This window comes from Pyrus communis, chromosome 14, assembly GCF_041283825.1.
Source record: "Pyrus communis isolate YQ-2024b chromosome 14, ASM4128382v1, whole genome shotgun sequence".
Classification (NCBI taxonomy): domain Eukaryota; kingdom Viridiplantae; phylum Streptophyta; class Magnoliopsida; order Rosales; family Rosaceae; genus Pyrus; species Pyrus communis.
The window spans coordinates 23,674,169-23,694,311 of NC_142578.1; the positions used below are offsets into that span (position 1 = coordinate 23,674,169).

At 35.9% G+C, this 20,143-nt stretch overlaps 1 protein-coding gene and 1 pseudogene across 2 annotated transcripts; one reads left to right on the forward strand and one right to left on the reverse strand.

Moving 5' to 3' along the window:
* Window positions 1-2,254: 2,254 nt before the first annotated feature.
* On the reverse strand, window positions 2,255-7,960 carry LOC137713728 (digalactosyldiacylglycerol synthase 1, chloroplastic). Its single transcript, XM_068453071.2, has 7 exons — window positions 7,152-7,960; window positions 6,014-6,046; window positions 5,123-5,210; window positions 4,105-4,586; window positions 3,749-4,015; window positions 3,229-3,578; window positions 2,255-3,056 (listed from the first exon to the last, which is right to left on the reverse strand). Exons 1-7 carry the CDS (start codon window positions 7,773-7,775, stop codon window positions 2,522-2,524), a joined length of 2,379 nt encoding a protein of 792 aa, XP_068309172.2. The 5' UTR covers window positions 7,776-7,960; the 3' UTR covers window positions 2,255-2,521.
* A 1,716-nt stretch (window positions 7,961-9,676) lies between these two features.
* LOC148691436 (putative NADH dehydrogenase [ubiquinone] 1 alpha subcomplex subunit 5, mitochondrial pseudogene) lies at window positions 9,677-11,315 on the forward strand (annotated as a pseudogene). Its single transcript, XR_015955749.1, has 3 exons — window positions 9,677-9,814; window positions 10,033-10,120; window positions 10,955-11,315. The product of XR_015955749.1 is annotated as a putative NADH dehydrogenase [ubiquinone] 1 alpha subcomplex subunit 5, mitochondrial pseudogene (transcript).
* The last annotated feature ends 8,828 nt before the right edge of the window (window positions 11,316-20,143 follow it).

The following is a 20,143-nucleotide window of genomic DNA, read 5'->3' on the forward strand; positions in this document are numbered from 1 at the left end:
ATTAAGCTGCATAGGGAACCCACGCAGAAGTTAAAACACAAAGTATATACAGCCACTATTAACCGGTAATATAGCCTGATAGACTATAAATCAGAGATTGTTATGTTATTACATGAAACCAAATGTTTAAACATGGCACATTAAGAGCATCTCCAATTAAATAGGTATCAAACAATTTTACCACATCTTATCAATATTGCTTTTAAAAGAAGAAAGACTTACAAGAGAAAGATTTACATACAAAAAGGTACATCTAACTTACATTATCTTTCACGACAACTATACCTTATAAGAAAGGTACATCTAACAAAGTAAACCTACATCATCCTTCACATTAGACGACCATACCTTGTTTGCAAAGTTAGAAACCACACAACTTTTGCAAAAAAATTTAATTTAGTGATTCTACATGTTTTTACTTGGAGTTATCAAAACTATCCCCCTTGAGGTTTTTCATGTTTCCAGAATTCCCACAAGGTTTCAAAAATTACACAAACATCCACAGAGGTTTCTAAATGTTTTCATGAAACCCTTTGGTTCATGGGAAATTTTTTAAAATGTCATATGAACTTGCGCACTTTTATGAATTTTTCTTATGAACTAAAATTTTAATCGATTTATCATATCAAATTTCTAAAATCATTAATTTGTCATATGCCCTTAACTCCGTTAGGTTTTTTTTTTCCAAAATATGTCGTGTGCCTTGCTCATGACTTGTGTTTAGGGTTATTAACTTATTTAGGACATTTTAATTCTCCACTCCCCTTCTAAAAACTTACTTAAGATAAAATAAAAATCTAGGATTTCTACAAACCAAAAAATGAAAATGATTACACAATGGCATATTTTTTTTTTTTTGAATAAAAAATGAAACTTAATTCTAATCGAGTTTCTCTCCAGCAGTATAGTCCTCAAAATATATATCACATGTTCTTGCAGATAGTTGTTCTTTAAAACAATGATAAATATTAAACTTACATTGTTTTTACAAAGTTATTGATTATGGCAAACAAATGAAATGAATTGAAAATGAGGTCAAACGTTTGAAATAACTCTAAATATAAGTCATGTACAAGTATTTTGGATGAAAAATTTAACGGTGTTAGGATAAGATAACAAATTAATGATTTAGGATTGATATGATAAACTGCTTGATATTTTATATAGTTCATATTACAAATTTAAAAAGATGTATAAGTTCATATCATGTTTCAAAATCCTATAATTCATCCAAAATTTGGCGATTCCATTAAAAAAATTCTTATAAATGACAAATTTACTTTTCTAGACAATTACACGGCCACGGAGATTTATCGTGTTTTCAACCCCTTAGGTTAATTGTTTTTTCATATAACCCCCTAAAGGTTTTAAACCTTACAATAAGACCCGCTAATATGCTTTCATATAACCTCTAAACATAAAATGAAGCGACATTATTTAACAGTAATTCACGAAGCAAAAACAATATTTCTAGTAAAGAGTATCCCCATATACATACTATAAACGATGTCGGTTTTCTTACATTTTTGAACTGTCATAATGTTTTCTTCTTTACGAAGGGATCATGCGAAAATACGAATAAAGCTTAGGCGATGTATTTGAAATTTAATCTTTGAGGGTAAATTTGTTATTAAAGAAACCTTTTAATGACATCAGCATTCTTTTAACCGAAAGAGTATTGTAAAAACAATTTGAAACCCGTATGAAGCTCCGTGAAAACACGCAATTTTTAAAAGTATTAATGTACTTTCCTCATCATTTGAACAAATTAGGATCGCACCATAAATGGTCTATAAAATATCCAACCTCAACCTTTGGAGTAGGTTAAAATTTGATAAGTGGAATGCATAAGTATGTCACCTAAGTTGTCAAAATACAAAGTTACCTCAAGATGATACCTCACTCCTTCCATATGCTAATAAGGCAAACAAGAGGCAATGCCGATTTGTCTTGCCATCTCAGAAAATGGAAAGGAAAACTCAGTTTGCATCTCCAAGGGGGATCGATATTTAAACTGGATCCAATTAGATTTGATATAATTAACAGGATATGAACTGAAAACGCACAATCTAATAATTCAAATCAGATCTAAATTCGATAATCCGAATATCAATGAAAATGGGAGAGTAAGATGGGATGTTAATGACGTCTACCAGAGTAATTTTACACCATCGTAGACTTTCAAACTCCACTATATTAGAGAAGGTCCTAAGTTCAAATCCGACATACCACAATTATTGAACAAAGTAAGTAATTTTACACCTATGAAAGAAATATTTGAAGAAATAAATTATGTTGTTTGAACGTAATACAGTGTCATGGCTTGGCTATATACTGTCAATAATTTTCTACAGATAAATACGAGAGAAGAAAGCAAAACTTGGATCTGGATATCTACCAAAATATATGCTCCATTAATGCATACATTTACAGCAACAGATCTTTTTCTACCTAAATCATTGCTTGCAGGCTCCTAAAATACCATGAGTTAGTATTATACACAGTTGGACGGGTAATCTAGTTACCACCCATATATTGGATTTTCTACATGGGGAGGCAAGAGACGAAGGTCTTTACAGTGTTGCTTGTCGTAGTATCGGGTTCCCGGAATTGCTCCAGTGCATAGTCTAAGGAATTCATTACCGGTGAGACAGTAGTGGGCAAATGCCAATCCTCCGTCAACCATACCCGTCAAGCTAGGCATTGATGCTGATTTTGGGATCCTCTTTCGGTTCCCCATGGTTGATTTCGCACCATTGTTGTCTTTGTTCAAGACTTTGTCAAGCTCAGAATACTCCATGAACCTCTGGGTTGCGGCTTCCCATGAAAGATGGTATCGTTGCTCGGGAGTGAGGGGCTGAGGTTCGTTTTCCATTGCTTCCTTCACTTTGGCAACAAATTCCTCAGATGTTTCGTAGGTCAAGCAATTAGGAAATGATCTGAAAAACTCATTTGATGGATGATCCGCACAAATTACAAACTTTCCCATGGCAAGCGCCTCAGCAGTAGCCGTGCACAGCACATCGCTAACACTGGGATTTATGAAGACTTTGTACCTTCAAGCAAAAGAGAGAATATCATTAACAGGAGAAATGAAGAGGGGCAAGAAAGAAAGAAAATTGTAAGATTGAACGGTTTAATCATTCATTCATCGAATGTTATTTCTAAGTGACGATCTGCACAGGAGCTAATATGCTTTTGCACGGAGAGTTCCTAAAAGATCCTTACCCGTGAAGAGAATCATCTGCATGGTCTCTTCCTTTAAGAAAGTTGAGATTTAAGTCCAAGCTTTTAGCTGTACTCTGAACTTCATTGGCATCCTCTCCGTTTCCATACACGTCCAACTTGAAGCCATCAAGGTCACTCTTGTGCTTTGCCAACAAATCTATGAGCTCACGGTATCCCTTTGCCCAGACCATCTTCCCTAAGAAATATGCCCCTTTTGAGAACGCTTCCTGTCCAAGTTCCCTTTCTGCAGCCACCTTTTCTCCAATTCTCAAGAACTTGGGATTCACGCCGTGGACGTTGCAAATCACAGACTTCGGTAAATCCTGTGTGGCTGAGGAAAGGCGAAGAACCTGGAGAAAAATCATTAACAATTTAGTTATCAGATCAAGAAAAGCATACCTAAGTCTATCATATCTTTCTGAACCCATCTGTCCCTAATAACGTTAGCAGAAACCGTGATACAACACATTCATAAAGAAATTGCACATGATCATCAGATATTCAATGGATTCACTAATACCTTGTCGCAGTATGCTCTTGTAACCCAATTGTTTATGTGCTTCACAAAGAAGGCTTGGAGAGCACCATTCTTCTCCCTTTTGATATATTCCAAGTAATTTGTGTGGACAACACCAACAACATGGTTAAATTTATCAGTCCAACGCTTACCATGATGATACCAATTCAAGTGTTCCGGTTCTTCCAGAATAGCAATGTCAGCATCCTTGGACGGAATAAACTGAGAAGTGTCCCCAGCTGGTAAAATGCTTCGCCTTTCTTTTGAAAACTAATATATAGGACCAAATATCAATTAGCAACCATGATATGATATAAATAAAAAGTCATTTGCATAGTCAGGGTCACCAGATAAATTACCTTTCCTGGATAAAATGATATCTTAAAGTCAGCTTTAAAGCCAATCCTTTCCTCAAGCCAGTTACGGATATAAATTTCCTGCTCTTCTGGTGAAGTAAAAGTGATGTTGCTAGGATATACAAGTTCTTGATCTGATTTACAAAGCCATGGAACTAATAATGTAACATTCTGTTTTGCAGATTCTGCAAGATATGCAGCACGAAACAGTGGATTCACTGCTGTTCCTGTCATCCAAGGAAGACTAGCAGTTGTGACAATAGCAACATGTCTTTTCTCATCTGAGGGGTCATGCTTTGCATGGTCTGTCCAAAACCCACCATCATAAGAATGCCCTGTGCTTTGGATGACGCTGGCTATCCTTAAATCTAATTCATCATTTATGTTCTCACTGTCTAGAACAGATGACTCTCCAGAAGAATGTGAGTGCAGTACTTGGTTCTTGTGTTTGCTGCACAAGCTTTCCACTATTTTCTCACACACATCTGCAATCATTTTCAATACCGTACAAGTTCAGTCTTGGCAAATAGAATCCAAGATAAAGAGATGTGAAATTATATTCCTTTACTTTTTTTTCCTTTTGTGCGTATTGTTGTTTAAGAGTGATATGATCCTGGTGCTACTCAATAAGTTAATACCCAGGTGAATCCTTCTTTAAGATAGATTCATGTTCATGATCAGGATGTCGACACTATGAGTTTAGAACACCGTTTATACCATGATTGATATCATATGTTTACACTTGGAAATAGTCCAACAAAGTTCGAACTATAAATTCCATAACTTACCTGATATTTTTCAAATAAAATACGTATCAAATTTAATATAAAACATACACATATATATACATATGTACATATATATATATATATATATTAAAAAAGAACTTGAAGCCTCACTACTCATCTAATTACCTCACAAAAGCATGAAAGTCTCCCCACACCAGCAGAAGAAACGACACAAAATAGACCCAAGAATTTATACAGTAACAGCTTGAAACAGAACTTAAAGAATCACTTACTTCTCTTAACGCCAAGTTGATCCAGAAAAGGCTCAGATTGCCTAACCAAACATGCCAAAAGTTCTGTCACATCCAAAGGAGGTACTGCCTATATCATGTATACAAAAGAGAAAATTACAATAGCACATTACCTACTTAATTATAGTTAAACTGGTTTTATGTTATGTCCATCTAATTATTCAAATATTATGAAATGAAACAGGCACAGCAAAACCAGTTCATAAGGAGCATCATCAAAATCCAGGCCCGTGGTTTTGGAGTCTTAGAATATTTAAGACCCAATCAAAGTCTAGTATTCTCTTGCTACCAAGATTAGAAACTCTTGCCCAATATGTACAGTGTATGGAATACGGACACCACAGTTTGCAAGAACAACAAATCCTAGCTTCTCATCTTTTTCTGGTTAAGTTTTGGATATTAAGCCATTCTTTGTTGGAACTGTACTACTACTAACCCGTCTTTTTCTCTTATTTGGCTACAGTTACAACTGTGTTACAGAAATTAAAAAGCTTTGTCGTGAGTTCAATGAAACAAAAAGGACAGCACAAAGAGAAAGATGAGGACTAGGAGGGCTTGGGCATCAAGGCTATATTATGATTTCTTTTACACATGTACAGAATTTTATGTATAAATTATGTGTTGAATAAACATACACAAAATTTACAGATATTGCCAAATGCTTCTTTTATTTACCCAGCGTATACCAAGAAAGCAAATTCCTCTGGAGGCTTATGACAGTGAAAGATTAGATAATGTACATAAATATGCCAAAAATGAGTTCTGCACAGTAACACGTTACAGCAAAACATTCCAACAAAAAGGACAATACAAAAATTTCCAATAAAAAAAACACAAGGAAACAAAAGCAAAATATGCAGAATGTATACCAACCTTTGACTCCTCAGGCTCCTTGTAAATTGATTTCTGAAAACAGGAGGGAAAAAAATAATTGTAAGAATATGCAAGCACCTCTTTATTACCACATATCAAGAAATAAACAATGATCATGGATAACAAAGACTGGGAAATTTAAAATGTAAACTGCAGAAAAAACAACTGCGATACACCAAAAAGAATGCTCCTTTCAGAGGACAAACATCATATAATTTGTTTGGCATCACTATGCACCTCATGAAATTGTGTAGAGAAATACATTCTGAATAAAATAACAACTCGCTTGTTAGTTAGATAGAAGGATTGTCACACACTAGACGCTCAGACTGAAGCGTTTATACCCAACGACATAGTGCATAGGCATTGACACATATCAAGTTTTAAGTTTTAACTGATCTAATAATATTCCAATTGGTGCACAGGTTGTGGTTCTGAATGATATTGGGCTCCCAACATCTATGCATAACAAAGAACTACCATAAGCCTACACTGTTTGGCATCGCATGGTTCAAAGTAGTTGATCAAAAACCCCTTTACTGTTGACTGCAAAACTCTCTCCAATGATTTCAGAACCTTAGCTGAAGGATTTTTCTTCTATACCTTCTTGTGACCAAACAAATATGAAATATTTCGTATTTTCAACTCTAAACTTGTTTATTCATATTTAGTGCAGGAGACCTTAGTAACTAGCTTCCCATAAGTTCTATCTTATTCCCCAAGGATCCAATCACATTTCAACACAATAGTCTCTCAGTGTCCCCTACCCCGACTTAATGTAGGCAACCCAATAAACTCACAAAGATATCGATAACAAAAATAAGCACACAGCTATCAAATTTAAAGTTTCATAGTTCGGTTTACATCTGTTTAGTTTTCATTAACCAAAACACAATAGCCACCTATATGTATCACTAATACCAACTTCCACCTGAATTGTACCATGTCATTCCAATACAAACTACAGTCAAGATTCAATTTTTATTTTTGATGCATATAGCCAATCAAAATCTAAGAAGAACCCGAAAAATAAAAAAAAAATCGATTGGAATTAAGATACAAAGTTAACAAATTTAATTGCTTCGGAAACTCGGAACTGAAAGCAACAAAATACGAAATGAAGGTAGAGAGAACATACCAAGCTGGACTTGAATTTCTCCACAAACTCACTGTTCTTAAATCCACCAAGAAATTCCCGCTTTTCAAACTCTTTCAATCTCGTCTTCAACGCCCGAATTGGCTCCCAGTCCTTGTTAGACTGTCTCTCCTCATCCTCCCCCTTACCCTCCCCTTTCCACTCGCCCCAAAACTCACTGAACTTCAATGGCCTTCCCCTAATACCCCTATTAAATTCCATAACCCCATCCCTGTCCTCCACCTCCGACACCAGCGCATTCTTTATCGCCGACAAATCGATCCGGATCCTCGACCTGTGGCTCCACTTGTCCAGAACCTTCTTGCTGAATCCCGGCGACGAATACACCCTCCGAAACTCCGACAGCTTCGGCTGCAGCTTCTTGACGAAGTCTATCTCCGCCGGCGGAGACGCCGAAGACGACCGAATCCCCGCCGACGACGCGGAGTTGAACTTGAACAGGTTCTCGAGCTCGCGGTCGAACGACGTCGCGAGGTTCCTGAACTCATTGGCCCGGTGCTTCATCAACTGGAGATCCGCGTCGGCCGAGTCCTTCACTTCCCTCCACCCTTTCGATATGAAGGAGAAGGCGTTGGAGGAGGTCGAAGCTTGGCCTTCGCTTCCCATGGCGTAGAAGCTAGGGTTTCGACTGAGAGCAAACCAATTGAATTTTCTAGAGTTCCGAATCGGAATTCGGGAAGCTTGCAGATATAAGGAAACAAACAGAGACGAGTTATGGGTGGGCTGAGAATTTAACGGTTGGTATTTTCGGGGCGCTCTGTTTCTGCAACCTTGCTGTTGCACGTGTACTTTCCAAGTCGGATATTCGCATGTAACGATGCGGTTTAGGGATGGTGACGTGGAAATAGGGCACGTGATGGGATGACATGGCGAGGTGTAATTGGCTGGGTTCGGTTCGCGATGAGAATATTCTGGAGCGAAGAATATGCTGGAGCCTGGTGATTGACGGCTGAGATTTGTGTGCACTGTGATTCGTGTATGAATGTTGATAAGGAGGACGTGACGGGAATTGATTGGGGGAACATTTGCTTCGGTGGCTTAATTTCTTGTCCCGCCGTTTCCGTCTCTGTTCTGACATGAGAGTAGGGCGGGATGTCGATTCCTGCGTGGGAAATTTTAAGGCAATGTTTGGACGGTATTCGAACTAGTTAAAAGCACGATTGAAGGACTGTCGAAAAGTGCTTCTTTGTGAATCACTTGCATCAAATGCGTTCTAGCACCTCTAGTCAAAACACTTTAACCGAAGCACTTCTAAGAAATATTGATTTCTGAATAAACAATGCCAACTCATAGTAAGCACATGGTTGATGGCAATGGCATATAGTTATTTCAGCTCAAAGAAAAAACAATATTTAGTGGGAAGATGAATTTCAGCTCATGACGTATAGACATGTCAAATATTGCATAATATTGCAGATGTTATATTTTTATAAAACAGCAAAATAAAGCATTATTATCATAGAAAATGACTTATATAGATACAATATGTTAAACAAGACATGAAGCCAAACTTTGGCTGTTACAGAATTCATAAAAAACACGTCAAAATCACTTTTAGCAAAACATATAACAAGAAAGCTGAGAAATATATAACAAGAAGGCATTATTCTAAATGCTAGGTAGCTAGCTACCGCCCGATTAATCTTTAGACATTTGAAAATTAAGAAATGTCTCCTTAACCTTCTTAGACGCGTAGCTAGCCCGCTTAGACACGCATATGCACTCGCTTAGGTCGTATCTCTCACTTACATAGAAAATAGATAATTTTCATTTGCATTTTTTTTTAATAAATTGTAAGAGACTTGTTAAGTACTTAGATGAACACTCATTATATTCTAGTTCCCCGTGTTTTTCAATATGTTCTAAAACTTTCTAATCTATAAGTTATTCTATTTTTCAATTTATGTATTCCAATACAAATATATATTTTTTAAGTATAAATAGGTACTTATTTGTACAATATATAATAAAGTTACTTAAATCCGCCTAGGCACTAGGCCCCAGTTCCGTTGCCTGACTAGCGCCTAGCGTCGACCAACAAGCAATGGGATGATCAACACCCAACTAGACAAACAATCAGCAGCTTGATTACCCTTCCTAAATATATGAGAAATGTGAACAAGCAAATGCCATTTCATCAAAATATAAATACATTAATATTGCAGCATTACAATATGAAGTCGAACCCTCATTGTTAAAGAATTCATAAAAATCAAAAAATCAAAAATCAAAATCACTTTTAGCAAAATTTATAACAAAAAAGCTGAAATAGGTTATTAAGGTGCAGTTTGGGATTGAGGTGATTAAAAAAAAAAGCTACTATGAAAAAAAACTATGAGAATTTTTGGTGTTTGGTAAACTTTGAAAAGCAGCTTTGTTTCAAAGTTTGGGGTGAAAAAAAGCCCAAAACCTGAAGATGACAAGAAGCTGCAAATAGCAGCTTCCAAAAACAGCTTATTTTGAAAACACACGGGTGAACAGTGTACGTTTAATGAAATATTGAATAACCCAAAACTGCCCTCATTTCTCTTCACCTACGCTCTCACCTTTCAGAGCTCTCGCACGCTCTTCACCTTTCAGAGCTCTCGCACATAACCCGAACCAGAGCGATCTCTCTCGTTCTCTCGTTCTCCAGGTTTCTCCAGGTAAGCTTCTCTTGTAAAAATTTGTTATTTATTTGTTTGGATTTTTCAAATTAGGGATGGGAAGATTAGGGAAAGAGGGGTGGGAAGAGCAAAGGGATGAGGGTATTGGTGTCGGGAAAAACAATTGGGGATGGAGGGTGGGGAAAAATTAATTGGGGAAGGTGATATGGTTTGTGGAAAAAAATTAATTGGGAAATAATTAATTGGGGAAAAATTAGGGTTTGTGGAGGAAGCTCGGCTGCGGCCAGGTCGAGGAGCTCATCGAGGAGGCGCGCGACGAGCTCACTCTCATCGGCAAGATGATCGGTCAGTATAATATGTTATTTTTATTGCTGGTTTTGGTAATTGATTTATTTAGTTTTTTCTCGTTTTTGAAAGAAATGAAATTGAAAATGATTATTTGTGTTTTGGGATTGACATTGGCCATGAAAATTGGAATTTAGCTCAGAAATGTGGTTTTATTTTGGGAAATTGAGTGCTTGTTTGTGATTTCGACATTTTTTCTTAGTTTGGTTGATGAGAAATTGAAAAGTAATCAAATTGGCTGTGTAGTTTTGTTTTGTGATGGTAACTTAATAAGTTGTTCATTTCTAGTAGTGGAAATTAGGGGAAAAGTGAGCGAAGTTCATAAATTTTTTAGCAGTCGGGTTTTTTGTTTACTACGTCATGAAACGAAAGGTGGGTACTTGATTTTATCAGTTCCGAAGAAACTATGATTGCCCCAGAATGTTGGTAATGCATATCATATGAGGTGGTTAAAGAAGAAAAAAGAGGGTGGCAGGGGGCGGGTGGTGGTTGCGGTTAATGGACACAATTGAATCCAAGTTCAAGTGGAACATATAATAAGCAAATCTGTTTTCTTCACTTTGAAGCATTTCAAACTCTCGTTCAATGTCCAAAGTAGGAATCTTTGTTTGTGTGAACTGTGAACTATGGTTTTTACTAGCCATTGTGTACTTGCATGCTTCAGTTAATGCTGATTTTTTGGTTCTTCCGTCTCAGAGTTTTATCATTCTGATGATCAAACTGATGCCTTTCTGTTGCCTTTGTATGAAGTTCTTTTTTGAGCTGACATTTTGAGATACAATATACAATGGATTGTTTGTAATAGTTTGCATTCTGTATTGACTTGCATTGCAGAGTGGGATCCATGGGGTGTTCCTGATGATTACGAATGTGAGGTGATCGAGAACGATGCTCCAGTTCCCAAACATGTTCCTCTGCACCGACCTGGTCCTCTTCCTGAGGAGTTTTACAAAACGCTGGAAGGACTTACTACAAACCAACCAAAGTTGGATGAGGCTAAAGTCACCTCTATTGGTTCAGAAGCAAATGAGTAAACCATCCATCGGCATATGCTTCTAGGTACTCTGGATTCCAGATTTGAATTGAAGTCTTTTTTCTTGTATTCTCTCCTGTTTATTGCTGGTGACAATGCCTGTTTGCTGGGCTGTATAAATTTTAATCATGGGAGGAACGCTTGAATTTTTCGATTTCTGCACTTGATACCATTTTGATGTTGTTTACTTAAGTTCCGTCCTTGATTCCCATTGAGAATGAATAATGTAACACAATTTTAGCTCTTCGAGTATTGGCATTGGGATTGTTCGTGGTTCTGGCGTTATGAACGATCTCTGGTTCTTGATTTGGATCACACAATTGCATAGTTATAAACTCTTTGTTGTGGCTTTCTGAATTCTTGTAATTTTACATATTAAAACAACCAGAAAGCTCCTTTGCTGCATATACGTATATACTTAGATGCGCGTATGGAGGCGTTACACAGTGTATTGAGAAGACCGAATGCCACAGCTAACTTCTCACTATGCCGGATGGGAAGGCACTGCACATGATACAAGGGTTTTTCTATCCGTGCTGCGGAATCCAAATTTAAATTTTTCTAACCCTCCAAATGGTAATCTTCATACTTTTATTACAACATTTTACATACTTGCTTTGTATAATTATTACAATACAAAACAAATTTTCAATTGTCAGGAAAATATTACTTGCTTTGTATAATTCACTTTTATTTGTTAAGAAAATTAAATTAATAGCACATCTAGTAATATACCCTTTTTGGTCATTTCACACAGGCACAGCTATTTTACAAAAAAGTTTACCAAACACTATCATACTGCTTTTTTTTTCCAAAAGCACTTTTACAAAAAAGTTTACCAAACACTTTGCTGCTTTATTTCACAGCCGCTTATTCTCACAGCACAGCCGCTTATTCTTACAGCAGCTTTTTTTTAACGCACAGCAATACCAAACCAGCCCTAAGCTTCGTATTAATATAATTTCTTCATCGTTGCTTGTAAAAAAAAATTTAAAAAAAAAAAGCGTGTGGCTTTGACGATTTTAAATGGACACGAAATGAAATGTAAACTTGATTGTTCAATTGAAAGCTACGGCATATTTCGTCCTTTTACTGCATGTGGCTTTGACGATTTCAAATGTGTACTGCATGGCAGGCTCAGACAGGATCTCTACGTAAAGACAGTTTGAATTTTTCTCTGGGACTGCAGATAAGATAAGTCAATTGACCAATGAGGAAGCATCTTAGTCCATCCTAGAAACTGTTGAAAATCACATTAAAATTTGAGTGGTTTGGTGTCAGCCAAGATATGACGTGCGGGTTGGTGTAAATGTGAACCCACCTTTATTTGTCTACCGTGTTCTGCACCGTGCATGTCATCGTCTATGAATATATACTTTTGGTAACATGTTTCGTCACTTGTGGACCTCCTCATCACTTGGTGACCTAAATGCCGACTTCAACTCATACATACAGACTATGAGATCCAAGTGTATGGTATTATGTATTAGTAGGGTTCAATGTATGTTTGATTACGATTTTGTGTTGGACAAATTAAGTGCATGTATTGGTTCACAGGGATCACAATTCTTAGCTTTTAAGGATGGTGGAAGTAACGTTTCTAGGGTTTCAAAGTCTTGGGGGATTAGTCTAAGTGGGGTGAGGGAGGGTGGGGTAGGAGGTTATGATTGTGATGTTGGATAAATATCAACAATTAATTATATATTAATATATGCTAATAAATGATAAAGGTAAACAACTAACTTAATAGAGTATAAACAATGAAATAATATTAAATAGATAAAATGAAGATGGAGGCTTGCGTACTGCAATGTCCTTGAAACAAATATTTCATCCCTACTCAGTGCTTCTAGTTCTACAGACGTCTGCTTTACCAGGATTCAACGATCAAGTCAGAATTCCAGCATCGGAAAACTTAACTTCTGGCGAATTTCTTTGTGGTTCTCTCAGTAAAAATGTTTTGGATTGTAGAAGAAGAATTATGTTTTTCTATGTTCTAAATGTCATGCAGATGGATGTATATATAATATGATTATGCTTGTTCGCAATAGGTCTGAAAAAGGGATGCATCTATTGGGGGACATTTTCTCATATGGGTGTTGCTCTCCATGTTCTTTCACTACAGTTCAGACTTCATCTGAAAAGATGAGTCTATTGGTAAAAATTAATTAATTAATTAAATCCGAAATTAATTAAATAATTTAATTAAAGGAAAACTAATGAAAAAGGCTTGAAAACTTTGAGTTTTAATGATAATGACAAAATACAGGGTAAAATGAATAGTACCACGATTGACTTTTTAGTATAAAAATATGATTTTTCGTTAAAATGAACAATACCGGGAGTTTTTTTTGTTAAAGTTCTCTTTAATTATTAGAGCCCGAGCCCAAAAGCTCCAAGACCTAAGGCCCATCTTTTGATAATTAATTATATATTAATTATCAATTAATTAGTACACCCCAAAACCCAAACCCAAAGTTAAGCCCAATTTTATTCTCGATGGTCTATCACGCCAATCACTTTCTATAAGGGACAAAGCCTTATAAAATGAGAGAACATTTTGGTAGTGATCAATGTGGGACAATGAAATTCTACTCAAGATTTCCCACAATACCCCACATTTGAGTTGAAATTTCATTCAAACACCACCAATTTACTTATAACACCCCACATTTGAATGCAAATGTATGACTAGGTTGCCTAAAACTGAGAAAGAATATACATGATATGCGTTGGGTGAAGTGTCTTTTGGACTTGAACTTACCCTAGTGAAAACATATCAGGTTTACTTGGTGACGCAGTGGATGTGGAAGATCTTGAACTGTTCACCGCAGTAGTAAACCGAGACAATATGCTACACACATATCATGTCTGCCACACGTCAATTCATATTGTTGTGTTCATTTTGACCCTGCAGATCCCGAATTTCGTAGGAGCTTTAAAGAATTTAGCCATTTCAATTCTCATAAATGCGGCCCCATTTACTCCTATATAGGTGACATTAATTAAGAATAGTCTACTATATTCCTCTTGATAACAAGATATTAATGTCATTAAATGTATAAAACATAACCCCTCGAACTTCAATAGACAACACACATTTTATCATAAGAATGGGTAAGTTGTGTGTTCAATTTTTGAATCAAACTCAACTAGTTTGTCTATTCAACCTAGACCATGGGATCTCCAATCAGCTAGGTTAGGTTTCTGCCTAGTTCGATCCATTGAATTGGTTTGAGACCCATTCCCCTCGATGTAAATAATATTTGCTCTCTTGGTAGGCCTTTTGTCAAAAGATCAGCTATATTTTCCTTTGACTTTACATAATCAATGAATATTATTCTATTGGAGCGCAACTTCTTAAGAGTATTATGTCGACGCCTGATGTGTCGTAACTTTCCATTATATACATGACTTTTGGGCCTTGATTGTGCGACCATACTGTCACAATGTATACATATAGCAGTTACAGGATTTGGCCACACCAGAATATCCTCCAAAAAATGTTTGAACCACTCAACTTCTTCTCTAGCCAAGTGTGATAAACTCTGACTCCATGGTGGAACGAGCTATACATTTCCATTTAGAGGATTTCCAAGATATTGCTACACCTCTCATGGTAAAAACATATCCACTTGTCGACTTGGATTATGTAGTGTTAGAAATCCAATTAGCATCACTGAAACCTTGTACAATAGGTGGATACTTTGTGTAGAGTAATTCGTAGTCAAGTGTATTTTTCAAATACCTTAATACTTTTACTAAAGCATCACAATGCTCTTGTGCCGAATTACTTGTATATCTACTAAGCCTACATACTGCATAAGTTAAGTCAGGCCTAGTCGAATTCATCAAGTACATTAGACTTCCAATTACTTGAGAATATTCAAGTTGAGATATAGCATTGCCTTTATTTTTCTCCAACTTGCATCTAGCATCAAAAGGAGTTGCAACAGGTTTGCAGTCAAATTGACCAAACCTTCATAATATTTTTTCCACATAATGGGATTGTGTAAAGACATACCCTTCACTATTTCTCTTAATTTGAATTCCTAATAGGACATCGGCTTGACCTAAGTCTTTCATGTCAAAACTTGAATTCGACATTTTATTTGTTTTGTTTATTACATCTTTATAAGTTTTCATTATGAACATATCATCCACATACAAGTAGACAATAATGCAAGTTTTATCATTACTCTTAATGTAGACACATTTATCAAATTCATTTATTTTGAACCCATGTGTCAACAAAGTATGATCAAATTTCTCATGCCATTGTTTTGGTGCTTGTTTAAGTTCATATAATGACTTAACTAATTTGCACACTTTGCTTTCTTGTCCTTTAAGCACGAACCCTTTAGGTTGTTCCATGTATATGTCTTCATCAAGTTCTCCATTTAAAAATGTTGTTTTTACATCCATTTGATATATATCAAAGTTGTACACAGCCACAATCGTTATTAACGTCCTAATTGACGTTATGCAAGAAATTGGAAAATAAGTGTCGAAATAATCTAACCCTTCCTTTTGGCGATAACCTTTGGCAACTACGCGTGCCTTGAACTTGTCCATGATTCCATCCGCCTTAAGTTTCTTCTTGAAAATCCATTTATGACCAATTGGAGGTAAATCAAACAATTCCCATGTGTTATTTTCCATAATGGATTCCATTTCACTTTTAATTGCTTCCTTCCATAAAGGAGCCTTGGAATAAGACATTGCTTCTTTAAAAGTTCTGGTTCATTCTCGGACAAGTAAGCAATGAAATTGGTCCAAAGTTTTTAGAAACTTTGTTTCTTTTTCCTCTTCTTGGTTCCACATGATTGTCTTGGATACTCGAAGAAGAGGCCTCATCATGACTTAGATCATGAATCCTCCTTTTATTAGGACCAAAGTCCTTTTCTTTGTAAGGAAATAGATCCTTAAAGAATTCTTTATCTGCCGATTCTAATATAGTGTTACCATGTATGTCTAAAATCAAAGATTTTACTACAAGGAACTTATAAGCAGCACTATTGTTTGCATATCCAATGAATGCACAATCAATAGGTCCTAGTTTTGTTCTTTTTGATAACAGAACTTGCACTTTTGCTAAGCAACCCCACACTTTGAGAGTTTTATATGTGGGTTTATGTCATTTCCATAGTTCATAAGGTGACTCGTCAATCTTCTTTTGAGGAACCTTATTTAAAAAGGTATTTGCAGTAAGTAAAGTTTCACCCCACAAACTGTGTGGAAGCCCCAAACTATTTAACATGGAATTAATCATATCCTTGAATGTTCTATTTTTCCTTTCGACAACGCCATTTTGTTGTGGTGTGTATGGAGCCGTTGTTTGATGTATAATTCCATGTTGTGCACAAAAATATGAGAAGGTAGACTCATACTCACCTCCTCTATCGGATCTAAGTGCTTTGATTTTTCTCTCAAGTTGATTTTCAACTTCAGCTTTATATGTCTTAAACATATTCAAAGCTTCGTCCTTGCTATGAATCAAATAAAGATAGCAATACTTATTGCAATCATCAATACAAGTAACATAATATTCTTTCCTCCACGAGTTGGTGTGGATTTAAAGTCACAAATATCACTATGAATTAAACCAAGTAATTCATTTGATCTTTCCAAAATTGACTTTCTAGTCTTCCCAGCAAATTTCAATTCAATACGTGTTTCACACTTATGATTAAAATCAATTTCGAATTTAGGTAATAATTCTAATTTAACCATTTTTTGCATGGAACGAAAATTAACGCGTCCTAATTTAGCATGCCAAATATTAGAAGACTCAACAATATAAGTAGAAGCATTTATTTTATTAGCATCATCAATGGCAATTACATTGAGTTTCACGAGGCCATCAGCCACATATCCCTTTCCAACAAACATCTCACCCTTAGTAAGTACAAATTTGTTGGATTCAAATACAAGTTTAAAGCCCTAGCAATCATAATAGGTCCAGAAACCAAGTTCCTCCTTATTTCAAGAACATGCAACACATTCAGCAAGGTGAGACTCTTTCCAGATGTGAATTTGAATACCACTTTGCTTTTCCCCTCCACTGCAGATGAAGCAGAATTGCCCATATACAGTTTTTTTCTAGGAGCAACAAGATGGTATTCAGTGAACAAATTTCTGTCAGTGCAAATGTGCTTGGTAGCACCAGTATCCATCAGCCATTCACTCACATTCGAAACCATGTTAACCTTGGCATAATAGCAGCCAACTCTTCATCAGTGATTGCCATATTAGTATGGTTGTTGTTGTTTTCGTTGGCATGATTTCCATCCTTGTGATGATAATAAGCTCGTGCCTTGTGACCAAATTTGCCATACACATAACATGAGCCCTTAATCTTCTTCAGATTCTTCGCTTTAGGAGCAAGGGCAGATTGTACAAATTTCTTAGTTTTCGGAGCCTTATTCTTGGCCTTGGCGTTTCATCCCTCAACATAATTCGCATTGTCTTCAATGGCAGCAAACCCACTAGAACGGTCTGCCTTTTTGTGGTCTTCTTCCACTCATAGCCTCAAAATCAAATCCTCCATATTCATCTCACGACACTTGTGCTTGAGATAAATTTTGAAGTCATTCCAGGAAGTTGGCAATTTCTCAATTATTGCCCTAACTGGGAAATGCTCATTGATCTCCTATCCCTCGGAGTGTAGTTCATAGATCAATTTTTGGATTACTTTGACCTGAGAGACAATAGATTTTGAATCCACCATAGTGTATTTGAGAAACTTACCAATAACAAATTTCTTTGAACGAGCATCATCAATCTTATACTTTTTCTCCAGGGATTCCCACAACTCCTCTGCAGTCTTGCATAGAGAATAATCATAGAGATTGTCATTCAAACTACTTAGAATATAATTCCTGCAACAAAACTTAGAATGATTCCAAACTTCAATTGCCATGACAGAAACTTTTGTCATTGGATTCTCATTAGACTTTGAAGCTTCTTCCTTGACAACATGAGCGAGATTCATGGTTATCAGGAAAAACATCATCTTTTGTTGCCATCTCTTGAAATCTAGCCCCTTGAATTTCTCAGGCTTATCAGAGTATTTCGACATAGTGTCATTCATATTCACAGATTGTTGATCCATTTATCCGTTTCAAGATTGTTGGATAAATATCAACAATCAATGATATATTTATAAATGCTAATGAATTATAAATGCAAACAACTAACTTAATAGAGTATGAACAACGAAATTATATTAAACAGATAAACTGAAGATCGAGGCTTGCGTACCACAATGTCCTTGAAACAGATTTCGCCCCTACTTAGTGTTTGTAGTTCTACAGACGTTTGCTTTACCAGGATTCAACGATCAAGTCAGAATTTCAACATCGAAAAACTTAACTTCTGGCGAATTTCTTTATGGTTCTCTCAGTAAGAATGCTTTTGATTGTAGAAGAAAAATTATGTATTCTTGCATTCTAAATGTCATGCATATGAATGTATATATAATAGGATTATGCATGTTCGCAACAAGTATGAAAAAGGGATGCATTTGTTGGGAGACATCTTCTTAGAGAGGTATTTGCTCTCTGCGTTCTTTCACCACACTTCAGACTTCATCTGAAAAGATGAGTCTATTGGTAAAAAATAATTAATTAATTAAATCTGAAATGAATTAAAAATAATTAATTAAAGAATATAATTATTAGAGCCCGAGCCCAAGAGCCCCAAGACCCAAGGCCCATCTTTTGATAATTAATTAGTACACCACAAAGGCCAAACCCAAAGTTGAGCCCAATTTTATTCTCCATAGTCCATCACTCCAATCACTTTCTATAAGGGACAAAGTCTTATAAAGTGAGTGAATCTTTTGGTAGTGACCAATGTGGGACAATAAAATTCTACTCAAAATTTCCAACATATGATATGTTCATACTTCGATTTTTTTTCCATGTAATCTTTTTAAAATAATTAGGGTTTCATTGGCGAGTGTTAAGGGGAAAAAATAAGAAACTTTTCTTAAATGCAATATATTTGGCTTCTTATGTGTGAGAGGCAATTGTAGTAGTGGTCTCTCAACTTTAACCTAACTGAAGTAATGTTTCTTTAACTAAGAATATGTGACCATCAGTCCCTCAACTCATCAAAACGTGCAGTTATGGTCTTTTTTGTCAACTCCGTTAAAACTTTCATTAAAATGAGTCATGTGTTACACACATGAGGCTGAGTCAAGAGGCAAATATGGAAAACGAAATGAGAAAATTTGTAGCATCTCAACTTTAAACCAATTGGAGAACAAGTTCGTCAACCTTAACTCAATTGGAGCAATGGTCTCTCAACTTTAACCTAATTGTAGCAATAATCGTTCCAACATGACTCATTTGACGGAAGTTCTGACGGAATTGACGAAAAAGACCATAGTTACACAATTTGATGAGTTAATGAATCAATAATCACGATTTTTTAATTAAAATACTATTGCTTCAATTGGGTTAAAATTGAGGAATCATTGCTACAATTTTTTCCATGTGAAAATACTAATTTCCCCATCAAGAAAAATTAGATATTTGATATGTGTGTCAAAATGTGTTGATAAGTGAGTCAAAATGATTACCTTATATAAGGATCCATGTATCGCTATTTCTAAATTAAAAGAACTTGGTTTTGTAATCTAAATGAACTATAAAAAGGGATCCATTTCATGTAAACCAATTAGAGAGAGATTTTGGGCCATGTGACTAACTTAAGGAAATACATGACATTGGTCCTAAGATAAAAGGGTTAAACGGCCCAAAACAAGAGAGTAAATATCTAACCTTTTTGAGAACCAACTTGGAGGAGCCCTCTTACATGCTTCAAACTCAATGTAAGAGAGAGTTTTAGTGTATCAAGTTACCCTTGGAACTATACGAGTAGCCCATGAGTATGATCCGCAACCTGCTAACCCGTTTCAGCTACTGCCATCAGTCTCATTTAGAATGAAACTGTAGGAGAATATAGTCTTTGTATCTATAAGG

Excerpts from the sequence above, each read along its gene's own strand:
- LOC137713728 (XM_068453071.2), bottom strand. The coding sequence starts at position 7,775 with ATGGGAAGCGAAGGCCAAGCTTCGACCTCCTCCAACGCCTTCTCCTTC. Across the intron at positions 6,047-7,151 it reads AGAAATTCAAGTCCAGCTTG|AAATCAATTTACAAGGAGCC; the intron begins GTATGTTCTCTC and ends TCCTGTTTTCAG. Across the intron at positions 3,579-3,748 it reads CAAGAGCATACTGCGACAAG|GTTCTTCGCCTTTCCTCAGC; the intron begins GTATTAGTGAAT and ends ATTTTTCTCCAG.